Source organism: Cupressus sempervirens, chromosome 3 (assembly GCF_028749045.1).
Source record: "Cupressus sempervirens isolate cs-2001-9-10 chromosome 3, ASM2874904v1, whole genome shotgun sequence".
NCBI classification, from domain to species: domain Eukaryota; kingdom Viridiplantae; phylum Streptophyta; class Pinopsida; order Cupressales; family Cupressaceae; genus Cupressus; species Cupressus sempervirens.
In genome coordinates, this window is record NC_143120.1 from 66967676 (window position 1) to 66980461 (window position 12786).

The following is a 12786-nucleotide window of genomic DNA, read 5'->3' on the forward strand; positions in this document are numbered from 1 at the left end:
AATAGGAAAGGATGGTAGTGGAACGACGACAACAGACCCAATGCTACTGACACTTACGACAGGAAGGCATCCGACAGTAGTCGAGATGGGCATTCTGGGAACTGTTCTGATAGACAAAATTGTGAACGGAGGGTCAGGCATGAATGTGTTACTAGAAGATGTATGGAAAAAATTAGGACAACCTACGCTGTGGCCACTAACATTCCAGTTGCTCACGGCAGACCAGCACGGTATCAAACTGTTGGGAACCTTGAAGGTGCAACTGGTAACTATTGGAACGTAGCCATTTTTATTGGACTTCGTGGTCATCTCATTGAAAAGAAAATGATATGACGCTATTTTGGGATGGAATTGGTTAGTGCAAACAAAAGTAAAACATGATTGGAAACAAAATACCCTATCAATAGAGTGTGGAGGTAGAAGATTCATAATTGACCTACACACACAAATGGTAGGTGAGGAGCCAACGTCATCAGACTCAGAAGGTGAATGCGAGAGCGACGATGAAGGAAAGAAGAGAATGGAACCGGACGAAGGAGTATTGAGATTAGAAGGAGGATCGAATGAGGACGACCTAGACTCGGTGAATAGCCTTTTCCATTGGCAAATAGAGGACTACGAACTCTTTCTGAGTTGTAATATGCTAAGGGTCAACGAAGGTGAGAAAGAAGAGGAAAATGAATGTTCGAAAGAATACAAAGAAGCAGAAGAAGAAAAGGCGGATACGGTTGAAGCTGAGGGGAAGAACATATAGTACGAACCTAGAAAAAGGAAAGATTCCATCGTCCGGTACATAATAAATGAACTGTGCAGAAAGAAAATGTTATGGCGAACCACGGATTTAGTAGAAAGGTGTCGACAACAAGGAAAACACATCGTACGTTCTGCATAGGAAACAAAAAGGAAGGGTTTAATAAAAGCTTCAACAATACAAAATGAAGGTTCTAAAATGAAGAATATAGCTATTGACGGCAAGGAATGGCTGCGGATGGAATTCATGGTACGTGACATGGAAACCCTAAGGGAAAGGTTGTATAATCTGAACAAACTCAAGGAGAAGTGGTTATTGGCACAATGGGCCATAGAGGTGACATAGAACAGATGCAAAGCATGGCATGGTAAACACTTGAAATTGAACAAGTTCCAACCAGAACAGTTGGTATTGAAGTATGATAGACGGAACGAAATCAAACCAGGAAAATTTAAAGTCAAATGAGTCAGGCCATACCAGATACGAGAAGTAGCCAATAACGGAGCAATAAAGCTATGGACATTAGACAGGGGAGAAATTTTAGAAGCGGTGAATTGTTCCAAGTTAAAATATATCATGCCAGAACTGTTCCCTTGTTGCCGAATAATGAAGAGCAGTAGCGTTAGGAAAAAGAAATTAAAAAAAAAAAAGTAAAGTGTTGCGAGTGTCCCACAGACACCTGTTCCGTGGTCCCGTGGACACTTGTCCCACAGACATGTGGCCACGGACCATGTGTCTCGCATACATGTCCCGTGGGAGTTTGAGTCTCGCTGATATTCTCGTGTGTGGAGTTTTGCATTTCTGCGAACTGGGTTGTATACATTCCTGTGGACAGAGTAATTTCGCAGTGACAACATTCCCGTGGATAGAGTAAATTCGCAGCGACAACATTCCCGTGGATAGAGTGATTTCGCAACGACAACATTCCCGTGGACAGAGTAATTTCGCAGTGACAACATTCTCGTGGATTATTTTTCCTGTCTTCTGTGGCTCTACATTCTGCGTCAAATGAATGCAAGTGGTTTTGTGTGAAGTTTAGTGGTGATGCAACAACGACACTAATTTTCAGCTCGGAAGGCAAAAGCATTAGAGTAGTTAAGAGTGATAGAGAGGCAATTATTAGTCGGTTCAGTTATCAATCGTGGGAATTGTGACTAGTTGATGAAACCTGGAGCTGCTGCAGGCATATTGTGCTAGAGGTGGAGAGATCAAGGAAGCACGTCTTTCGAGAGGGGTGATACGCTTTGAGGCACTTGGAGCAGGTGTTGGACGTGAAGCTGTCTTGGTGGATGCATAGAGAGCTTGAGAGGAGCTGATCATCTAGTTGAAGACAGTACAACGACACTTGGCTCAGGGTACCCAGGAGTTGGAAGCAGAGAAAGCAGCATGGGTGGCTATCAAGGTCAGCTAAGGAACCAGTATTGTGTTAGCAGAGGCTACACATGCAACGTGGTTTGGAGACCAATTTGGTGCAGGCACGGAACGAATGTGAAAGTGGTGTGATAGAAACAAATCTATCTTATTGTAGTTAGTCAGTTAATTTATTCCGTTTTGTTAATCTATCTCGAATATTTTGTAATTGTCGTCCGGAGACGACTTTTTCTTTTGGGGGGGATGATGTCATCGATAAATATTGTGTCGCCAATAGGATGATGTCGTTGGTAAATATTGTGTAGCTGATGGGATGATGTCGTTGGTAAATATTGTGTAGTCGACGGGTAGATTAGCACGTAGTCGGTAATTATTGTGTGGCCAACATGTTGACAGACCCCTTCGGGAAGGTTCTTCGAAATAGTATATGTACATCGTGGGAAATCATTGTAATTATCATTCGAAGCATTAGGTAATCTCTTTGGCATATTTGCGAATAATAAAAGGAGTACTGCTGTTACATGTTTCTGTTTATTGTCTGTATGCATTAATCTATTTATCCATACGGTAAACAAGAATAATCAAAAAGATTCTACAAAACCCTAACTGAAAGATGAACATGTTGCAACTTAACACTTCTACCAAAAAAACTTAATCATAGAAACTTAGAAAACAACATCATGTGAAAAATAGGAAATCTACTATTTTTTAGAATGTCTTCACAAAAAATCTGCAAGCCCTAGGCTATTTTGCACATACCCACAAAAAGCCTTACAATTTGATTGGGAAGTTGCACAAAACCAAAAAGCTCTTTACAGATTTGAGAACAAAGCACATGAGCAATAGAAAAATGCAGAAACGGCGCTCAAAACCAGTCAGCAACTCCTTTGTAGAGAAAAGCAGGTCAAAATCCTAGTTTCATGTGTTGTTTCCAATGAAAAACACCAACAAACAATGAGGGATGAAAACCCTTGAATTTGTAATCGAAAAAAACCTTCATAAATTTGCAAATGATTTCCCTTAAAGACCCCATGCTTTTTCACACAAAAAAAGAAGAAAATTCTGGTAAATATACAAGGCAAAAGCTATGAATTAAATTTTTTTTTATTAAAAACTACCTAGGCTCTAATGCCATGTTATGAAATTTATACTAATAAAAGATTAATTAAAATGTGGAGACAAAGTCTCTTTATATAGAGAATAACTGAAAAATAAATGGAAACTTTCTAAAAAAATGAGAACAGGAAAGTTTCCATATTATTTACAAATTAACTGAAAAACTAAAACTTCCCTTAAAGATTAAATATCTAAAATATCTAAATGAGTGTTGATATTAAATACTAAATTAAAATCTGAACAAGGCATCAGAGGACAACTATTTATGGCCATCATTAGACAAGGTGTTGCAAATAGTGAATGGATTGCACATAATGATGTTTATGGATGGATACTCAGGATGTCATGTCCCCTTTTCAAAAATTGTTCCAAGTAGTTTAGAAGATTGGTTGATAATATTGTTAATCGGGATTAGTAGCTCAAATGGGAAATTAATGAATTTTATTTGATGATTTGATCAAAGACATATTATTCTAACATCAAATTAAAATTTTAATTCCTTTGTCCATAAGGTGGCATGATTTGTGGAGGAGTATTTTGGGAACATTACAAAAACAATTTGTCATGGTGGTGGAGTGTTGCAGAAGTATCTTATTGGGAAAGTGACTAATGTTTGGTAACTGATGGGATGAGAAACATTACAGATCATTGAAAATGGAATTATTTCTACCTCTTGGTCGTGAGTTAGGGTTATGCATGTTATTTAAAGGGTTTGGCATCATTCTTGGTCATTCCTAGATTTGATTTTTGCTCATTGCTTTTCTTTTCTTCAGAGGCTGCCAAACTTGTGGAGAATGAGACTGAATAACGGAATTTTGTAGGTTTCCAAGAAGGCAAAGGATGGGAGTTTGAGGCCCTTGTATGAGCAAACTCTTGTAGAGTTTGCCATTGTGCTGCACAATGCAGATTTGTGAGTTTTTGGGGTGTGTTTGCAGGTTTGATTTACAAGGGTTTCGATGTTTTTTGTTGTATTTGTGTTTCAGTCTAGTTTGCTGTTGTATTGCAGCATTTTGCTGTTCAAAGTGTGAGGAATAAATGTATCTAAGCATAAATATGCTTTTGTGTCGGTTTTAGATTCATTTTAGTGTTTTTGAACAGTTTTTGGCTATTTTGGTGTCTATTGGCTATGTATTTGAACTCCATATCTGGAACTAACAATTGTCATGGTGGTGGAGTGTTAAAGAAGCATCTTTTTTGGAAAGTGGTTTTCTTTTGGTAACCGATGGGATGAGAAACTTAACATATCATTGAAAATGGAATTATTTTTAGCTCTTGGTCGTGAGTTAGGGTTATGCATGCTATTTAAAGGGTTCAACATTATTTTTGGTCATTCCTAGATTTGATTTTTGCTCATTTCATTTCTTTTCTTCAGAGGCTGCCAAACTTGTGGAGAATGAGACTGAAGAACGAGAGTTTGTAGGTTTCCAAGAAGGCAAAGGACAAGAGTTTGAGGCTCTTCTATGAGAAAACTCATGTAGAGTTTGCCATTGTGCTCAACAATGCAGATTTTGGGTGTGTTTGCAGGTTTGATTTACAAGGGTTTTGATGTTTTTTGTTGGATTTGTGTTTCGGTCTAGTTTTTTGTTGTATTGCAGCCTTTTTCTGTTCAAAGTGCGAGGAATAAATGTATTTGGGCATTAATATGCTTTTGTGTGGGTTTTAGAATCATTTTAGTGTTTCCGAGCAGGTTTTGGCTATTTTGGAGTCTGCTGGCTATGTATTTGAACTCCATTTCTGGAACTGTTCTGTAATCTCCCTCGGAGTTCTGGAAATGTTGTTTTACAGGCCGTCTACTTTTCAGATTTAGGAATAATATCTGAAGTTGTGGAATTTCGGGTAAATATGATTTGTGTATTTTGGAGAAATCTGTGTTTTATCTGAATATTTGTTAATTAATTTAAAATCTGATATGAAGATTTCAAATCTGATATAGAAATTAGTAAGGAAACATTACATTGGTATTAGAGCTATGATCTTGCCAGCCTGATGGTTTACACAAATTTGCATGCAACCAAGTGAGTGGAAAAAGGTATTTGCAACAGGAGAAGAATAAAGAGATTTTGAACAACTCTTTGGTTGAAGATAAAAATACTAAATCTAAAGAAGAAATAAGAATGACTGACCTAGATGAAATGAGTAAATTTTTTTTCTAGACATCCAGAATAATCGGAAGCAAATCGTAGATAGTTTGGCAAAAAGTAGAAAAGCCATACGGCTATTGACATAGATACTCCAAGGAGTAGTGTCTACTAATGAGAAAGGAAGCACTTCAGAGGAGCCAACAAGTTTGAAAACCACATATTCTAAATTAGTAAAAAGTATATTCTTGCAAATTAGACATCCATATCAAATCCGTCCCTTAATCCTATGGAAGAGGTTACAAGAAATTTGTTTGCATTGAGGGCAACTTACAATACCTTGGTTGATGATTTTAGGAGTTCAGCACCTTTTAGGGAATATGTTGACACGATGAACACCTTTCTGCCCAAGAAAGAATATAGGAGGGAGCTGGACAATAGTGGGAAGGAACTTGAAAAATAAAATAAGAAAATTTGGAGCCCCTACCTTTGATGGAACGTTTAAAATTTCTTACAAACTTTCTTCACTTGTAATCCCATGAAGGAGAATGATGCAGTTTAGTTTGCAACTTTACACCTGGAAGGAGAGGCCTATGATTGGTGGTCTCATGGATTGACTACTCAAGGTCATGATTAGGTATCTATTTTTTATGATTTTACTCAAAGGTTGATATATAGATTTGAACTCAAGGATGAGGAAGAGTATTTTAAAGCACTGTCAAAGTTGAGGCAAACCAAATCTGTTAATGAATATGTAGAAGATTTTCAGAAAGTGGTTGTTATGGTACCTAATATGACTGAAAAAATAATTATTTATCTTTTCCTTGAGGGTCTTGAGAATCAAATTAGAGGCTTAGTTAAGACTTTGTCACCCCAACCTTTCAGGAGGCAATAAGAAGTTTGCAGCTTGAAACATCCATGCCCAAGAAACCAGTGACTAATATAAAACCTCCAAATTTTTGGCAACATAAGGGAAATCTTCAGAAAAAAGACAATTCCACCACCACCACCAAATAAGGTGACCAATGCAACAAATAAGAAGCAGATGAAGAGACTAAGAGTGAGCTTCAAAGGGAAAAGCTATGTTTTACTTGCAAAGAGCCATGGGTTCTAGGATAGGTGTTTGGGGAAAGGTCAAATGCACTATATTGAGGTTGCTTCAGAATGTGATTCAGATGAGAATGAGGAATTTCATGACAGTAAGGAAGATGAAGAAGAGAAGGGAAGGAAAAATAAATCAGCAAGGGGGGCACTTTGGCAGCATTGTCAGGAGCATTAAGGCATCATGCTTTCCGAATTAGAGGGGCACTAGCAAGACAGAAGATGACAGTTCTTCTTGACAGTGGGGCAACTCACAACTTTATAGATGAAGGATTTGTCATGAAGAAAGGGCTTCAAGAAGAAGATTTTGAGGGATTTAATTTGACTGTAGCTGATGGGTTCACCATACCTTGCAGACGATTTGTGAGACAACTCAAGATGACTATAGGGAATTATGAGCTATGTGACAACTTCTATGTTGTTGGCATTGGGGAAACATATGTTGTATTGGGTGTTCAATGGTTGCATTCTGTTGGAGGCGATTAGATGAACCATCAAACTATGGAGTTCAAGTTCTAGTCCATGGGAAAGAAGTCCTATTCAGAGGCTTACCAAATAGAGCACACAGGGTGGTCATTGCAAAGAGGATGGAGAGAACTTTTTGAAGATGAGAAGTAGCATGGGCAGAAGAATCATGATCAACCCCACAAGCTCCTCTAAGAAACAAGGTAATTTGCATTTTGAAATTCAAAAAATTCTTGATAAGCATAGTCTAGCTTTCAACGATTTGCCTCAAGGATTAACACCAGATAGGGGATTTGAAAATGTTATATTAGGGTGCCAAACCAGTTATAACTGCTCCATACTTCCATCCAAGGGGTTACAAGTAGCAAATAGAAAGGACCATTAACGAACTCTTGGACATATGATTCATAAGACCTAACTCTAGCTCTTTTGCATCTTTGGTGGCACCTGTGAAGAAAAAGGATAGTACAATCAGAATGTGTATATAAACTACAGGGCCCTAAACAATTGGATCCAATACCTTGCATAGATGAACTCATTGATGAATTACATGGTGTAGTAGACTTTTCAAAAGATGATGATGCATCGTTAATATAATTTTATTCCGTTTTTTTAAAATATCATAGATCACTTTGACCTTGCTAACAAAAATTAATGTGGCATCAAATAGACATGAAGGTGATATGTAAGTGGATTTTCAGATGTTGGAAGCTCATATACTCATTACTTTCTATAATTGACTAACGTAATTACTAGTGACAATGTTTGTTTACATGTGATTAGATAACTAGATGTTTTGTGTACTCTAGGGATCCTTTGCAAATATACCATAAACTGTTGAGAACTTTTTTATGAACACCCTGTTGAATGCAAGACAGTGAAATAATTTTTACATGTTCAAAATGGTGAGATGCATTTTGTTCGTTTAGGTAACTACTCAATTGTAGAGGAAGATCATATGTATTTGTAAAGTTTTATAAGGGTCTGTGAGATGCACTTCAAGTTTTAGCTTGTTTGATCAAGTTGTGGAAGATATCAAAGTTTAGGACATGCTGTTTCGTAATATACTTCCTTTGAAACTTATTGAACTTAGCAATTTGTTTATTGTGAAATTTGTGTTTGGAAAGGCATGTTGCCCAAAGAGGAAAAATTCACAACCTAGGCAGTGATGAGATAACTAGATGTTTTGTCAAGCCTAGGGATCCTATGCAAATATACTATAGACTGTTGAGAACTTTTTTATGAACACTCTATTGAATGCAAGACAATGAAATCATTTACATGTTCAAAATGGTCAGATGCAGTTTGTTTGTTTAGGTAACTACTCAATTGTAGAGAAAATGCATATGTATTTCTAAACTTTTAAAAGGGTCTGGTTGATGCAATTCAATTTTTAGCTAGTTTGATCAAGTTTCTGAAGATATCAAAGTTGTCAAGGGCATGTTTCCCAACGTACTTTCTTAGAAACTTATTGAAGTTAGCAATTTATTTATTGTGAAATTTGTGTTTGGAAGGGCATATTGCCCAAAGAAGGAAAAATTCACAACTTAGGTGTACCTAATTTTCTGATGCAAATGGAGCCTCAGATCATGGGGTTTCTAGTCTCTGTTTGCAAGCGTGGACAAGATTATTAGATCCAATAGTTTTTTGATTTCCTTCCACCTTGCAAACCACCCAAGTTGATTGATGGAATCTCGGGGCATTTTCTCCAATTCATATTGAGTTCTTTTGGAAAGAAATGCATGCGAAGATGGGGGTAAATATGCTAGTTTTTAAGTATAATTACTTTGTAAATGGTTATGGAATAACTGTTAGTGTTTTCACAATTTTATTTGGGGCTGCAGCTGTATTTTTTATAATGTGTTTTTGTGTAGTTTATTAACGAGGTCCTTGATAGTAACTTTTTTACTGCATTTATTGTGGTAGATGCGAGTATCAATCTTCGATGCCAAAGCACAAACACTTGATTTGTAAAGGAAACTCTTTGGACTTGGAAGGGCATTTGAAAACTATTTCAGAGAGCCAACAAATGAAAAAGTCAGGATCAAATAAAAATGAGATATGTCGAAGGGGATTAATATTCCATACATTTTGGGTGCCATTGTCTGTCCTATTTACTGGTGATTCTGGGATTGCTCTTGGTATGTGCACAAATTCATCCTCTTTTATTTCTGACATTCATGAATGCCTAAAATATGCTGGTGTGAGGTTTATAGTAGTTATACATGATTGTGAAACATTACATCTTAAGTGTTATTATTAAAACTTGAAAGTATTATCATGGGAAAAATGATTGTGCATTTAGCTATTGTAGAGAAAATTAAGTGAACATTTGAAAAAAATGCTTAAATTTAGCCTAAATGATCAACTCCTTTCTAATGCTTTTAATGATCTTGCTTTAATTGGTAATACAGTTAAGTTGTCAACAACACTCTAAATTGTAAAAACTTGATCTGTACAAAAAGCTATGAACTGAAGGAAAGAAAATAAATATAGTAAAACTAAATACATGATATCAGATTATAGATGAAAGTTTAGTAAAAACTGTAAGTATCTTTTACTAGAAGTTAGCAATTTCTGAGAAGAGATGCATAGCTACTACTTTGATTATACATTTAATTTCTTCAGAGAAGAAAGTGAAACAATTCAGTATGGAATTTGAAAAGCCATGTGACTGAGTGTTCTCCAAATAACTCGAGAAGATTTATCATATCATGGAATTCAGAAATTCATTTTTCTATATCTAATGGAACTATCTAGACTTTGTATTGCAATTTTTGGGCTTTTAGTGCAGTTTTAAAGGGTCAAATTTTATCAAAGAAAATCTAGCACCCTTTCGTCATTTTGCACATGGCCTAAGCTCTGATGCATTTGAAATGGGATCATTTAGAGCTTTGGTGCATAATTCTGACCCCAACAATGATTCCTACCTGCTCTGGGGTTGTATAATAGAAGTTAGAACATTTTCTTGAGCTACCAACTGGAGAGAAGAATAAATGAGACACTATTTTAGCAAGATCTCATTGTTTTATGGATATTTATTGTTTCTTTGAAAGGTCTGATTCTCTTTTCTCTTTTATTAGATCCTTTGCTGTTCTAAGTTTTCTCGTTTTCAAGATTTCTTTACAATAATACATGTTTCACATGATTTTGTCTTATTGAAGGGAGTAAACAGTCATATGCCTATATTTGTTCCTATATAGGAGGAATTATGTATGATAGGACATACTACTTTTTATTTTCCATAATACTATTACAAATATACTTTTTATTTGACATATTGGACTTTAATTTGATCTTATAAAACTATTAATACTTACAACCAATGAGTTTTGTACATTGGGATAATTCAAACAACACCCAAAGATTTATATTTGCTGGATTCAAATGCCCGCAAACACAATTAGAGCAATAAATACTTGCTCATCTCCTTCCATAAGTTGTTCCCCAATCACACAAGTTGATCTTCCATTGTTTTTGAGAATTCATCCTCTCAACCATATTTTGCCATGGTATAATACCACTTTACAAAATGAAATTTGGGTGTCATCTCATTCTTCATCAGATCATGGTAGAACTTGACCCATTTGATGTTCTTGACTTTGAACCTTCTTTTGTTATTTGTTTGATTTTCCATGCTAAAACTAACCTTCCATTGTTTTTGAGAATTCATCCTCTCAACCATATTTCGCCATGTATGATACCACTTTACAAAATGAAATTTGGATGTCATCCCATTCTTCATCAGATCATCCTAGAACTTGACCCATTTGATCTTCTTGATTTTGAGCCTTGTTTTGTGCTTTGTTTGATTTTCCACGCTAGAACCAGTTCATAATTGCTAGTGGCAAGTTTCCATAAAATGCTGTTTGTAGATTTACCATCAGTTGGAAAAAAGGTCTCTTTTTTACATCTCTACTAACAATTTTTTTAATCAACAAATGTCTATACCTTTGAAATATCACTCGGTGTAGTGAATATGAGGCCACTGATGATCTTCTAGGATCAATGATCTGACCATTAGGGTCTTCACTGAATTCTATTACCTCAACGCACTCTATTGGTTGGTAGTGCTGTACAAACCTGTTCTTCCAACTATCCTTTTCAAAGAGCACTCTTTGCATCTAGTTGATGTACTTTCCATCCAAACTATGGTGTGACAATTAAAAACATTCTCATTTAGCTGGTTAATAACAGTACCTTCTTGCTATGTGTAAACCTTTTATAACAGATTTAATTTTGTACTCATCTTACCAGGGTCAGCTATAAGCTGCTGCGTATTGCAAATAATTGGTTTGAGCCTTGAGGCCAGATAAGGGTTTGGGATGGCTTTGTGTTGACCCAGGGTCTCATCCAGCCATTCAGTGCCTTTGTTTGTCTGTTCTAGGCTAATTTGCCAGTTTGGATGCTGGTTCGACATTTGGGTTCGGGTTCGTTTTGGGCTCGTCCGTACAAGAATGTTTTTTTAATTTAAAAAAGTACAATAAAAAAAAATAAAAAATAAAGATAAAAATTATATATATATATATATATATATATGCTGCAACAAATAAGTTCATACACCACTATGCTAATATAAAGCAATTTAGCAAATTATGTTTACTGTACAGGGTAAAAGGATACTTATCGCATTTAGTAGATTAAGATGTAACACAGAATAAAAGCTTTATTCATATATACAATATGCAACTCCAAGTACAACGATTACAATGATAATGATGATTCAATAGTCCCTTCAGACGATATACATATGCTTTCTCGAAGGGGTGATTCAACCATCACGCGCCCTTTCGGATACAATTCTACCCGTTGGCTACAATATAGAATTTACCGACAACATCATCCCCCCAAAAAGTAAAAGTCATCTTCGGACAACAAAATAGAGATGACCCTTACAACAAAACTCAACTATAACCAGAGCAACTAATTACATCAAGATTTAGACACTAAGAAGAGGGATGCATCCCTGGTGTAGTAGACGTTTGTGCTCCAAGCTCGTCCAGCTCTGCTCATAGCTCACGTACCTACCCCATCCGTACCTTCAAATCTATTTCAGCCTCCATCTGAATCTACAAGGCTGATTGCATCATTTCAACAATCTCTCCAAGTTCCCTCTCCTTCTCCACTACCACCTGTTGTACCTAATTTTGCTGGGTCAAAAATGTTGTCCTCTTAGATTCCCAGGCTGCTCTCTCCGACTCCCAAACTGCCTTCTCTGCAAGTAGTTCTACCTTCATCTCTGCTACCTTGGTAGCTGACTCCTCTTGAGTCCTCTCTGCCGTTGCCTGGTCTGCTTGACTCCTCCGAAGGGCATAATAAGCCTCCTTGTGTATCCGGACTATCTCCTCAGACAAAGCCTTTATGTGGCTCTCCATAACCATCCCTCTCATAGTGGGCCAATCCTAGCGCATCTCCACAGTCTCTACACTCGGCCATCCAGGCTCCTCAAAAAAAACTGTAAAGGCTGCTGGACATCCCACTCCAATGAAGGATATGACACTCTCCAGCTCCTCTACCACTGAGCCGAAGGCAAGTGTCCGTGCAAAACCCATCACTTGGCGAGCACAAGTCACTACATCAGTGAGAAATGTCTCTGCAATATTGCCAAATGTTTACCGTATAGGGTAAAAGGATACTTATTGCATTCGGTAGATTAAGATGTAACACAAAACAAAGGCTTTATTCATATATGCAATATGCAACTCCAAGTACAATGATAATGATGATTCAATGGTCCCTTCTAATGATGTACATATACTTTCCCAAAGGGGTGACTCAACTGTCATGCGCCCTTTTAGATACAATTCTACTCGTCAGCTACAATATAGATTTTACAAGCAACAAATTACACCACCACATATATTAACGATTTTGTACAAATGACATGACAAAATGTCAAAATAC

The 12786-nt window shown here is 36.7% G+C and overlaps 1 protein-coding gene across 7 annotated transcripts in view; it reads left to right on the top strand.

Annotated features, from left to right (window-relative positions):
- Positions 1-12786, top strand: part of PPD5 (PsbP domain protein (Mog1/PsbP/DUF1795-like photosystem II reaction center PsbP family protein)) — a 199858-nt gene that overhangs the window by 31356 nt on the left and 155716 nt on the right. For 6 of the 7 annotated variants that reach the window (XR_016361943.1, XR_016361942.1, XR_016361945.1 and 3 more), the window contains exon 2: positions 8809-9023. Coding sequence is in view for 1 of the 7 variants with exons in the window: in XM_089818395.1 (XP_089674521.1) it covers positions 8809-9023 (215 nt within the window). In the remaining 6 variants the exon portion in view is untranslated. Of the gene's footprint in view, positions 1-4610; positions 4751-8808; positions 9024-12786 lie in introns of all 7 variants that reach the window. The other variant, XR_016361946.1, reaches the window with a different exon arrangement.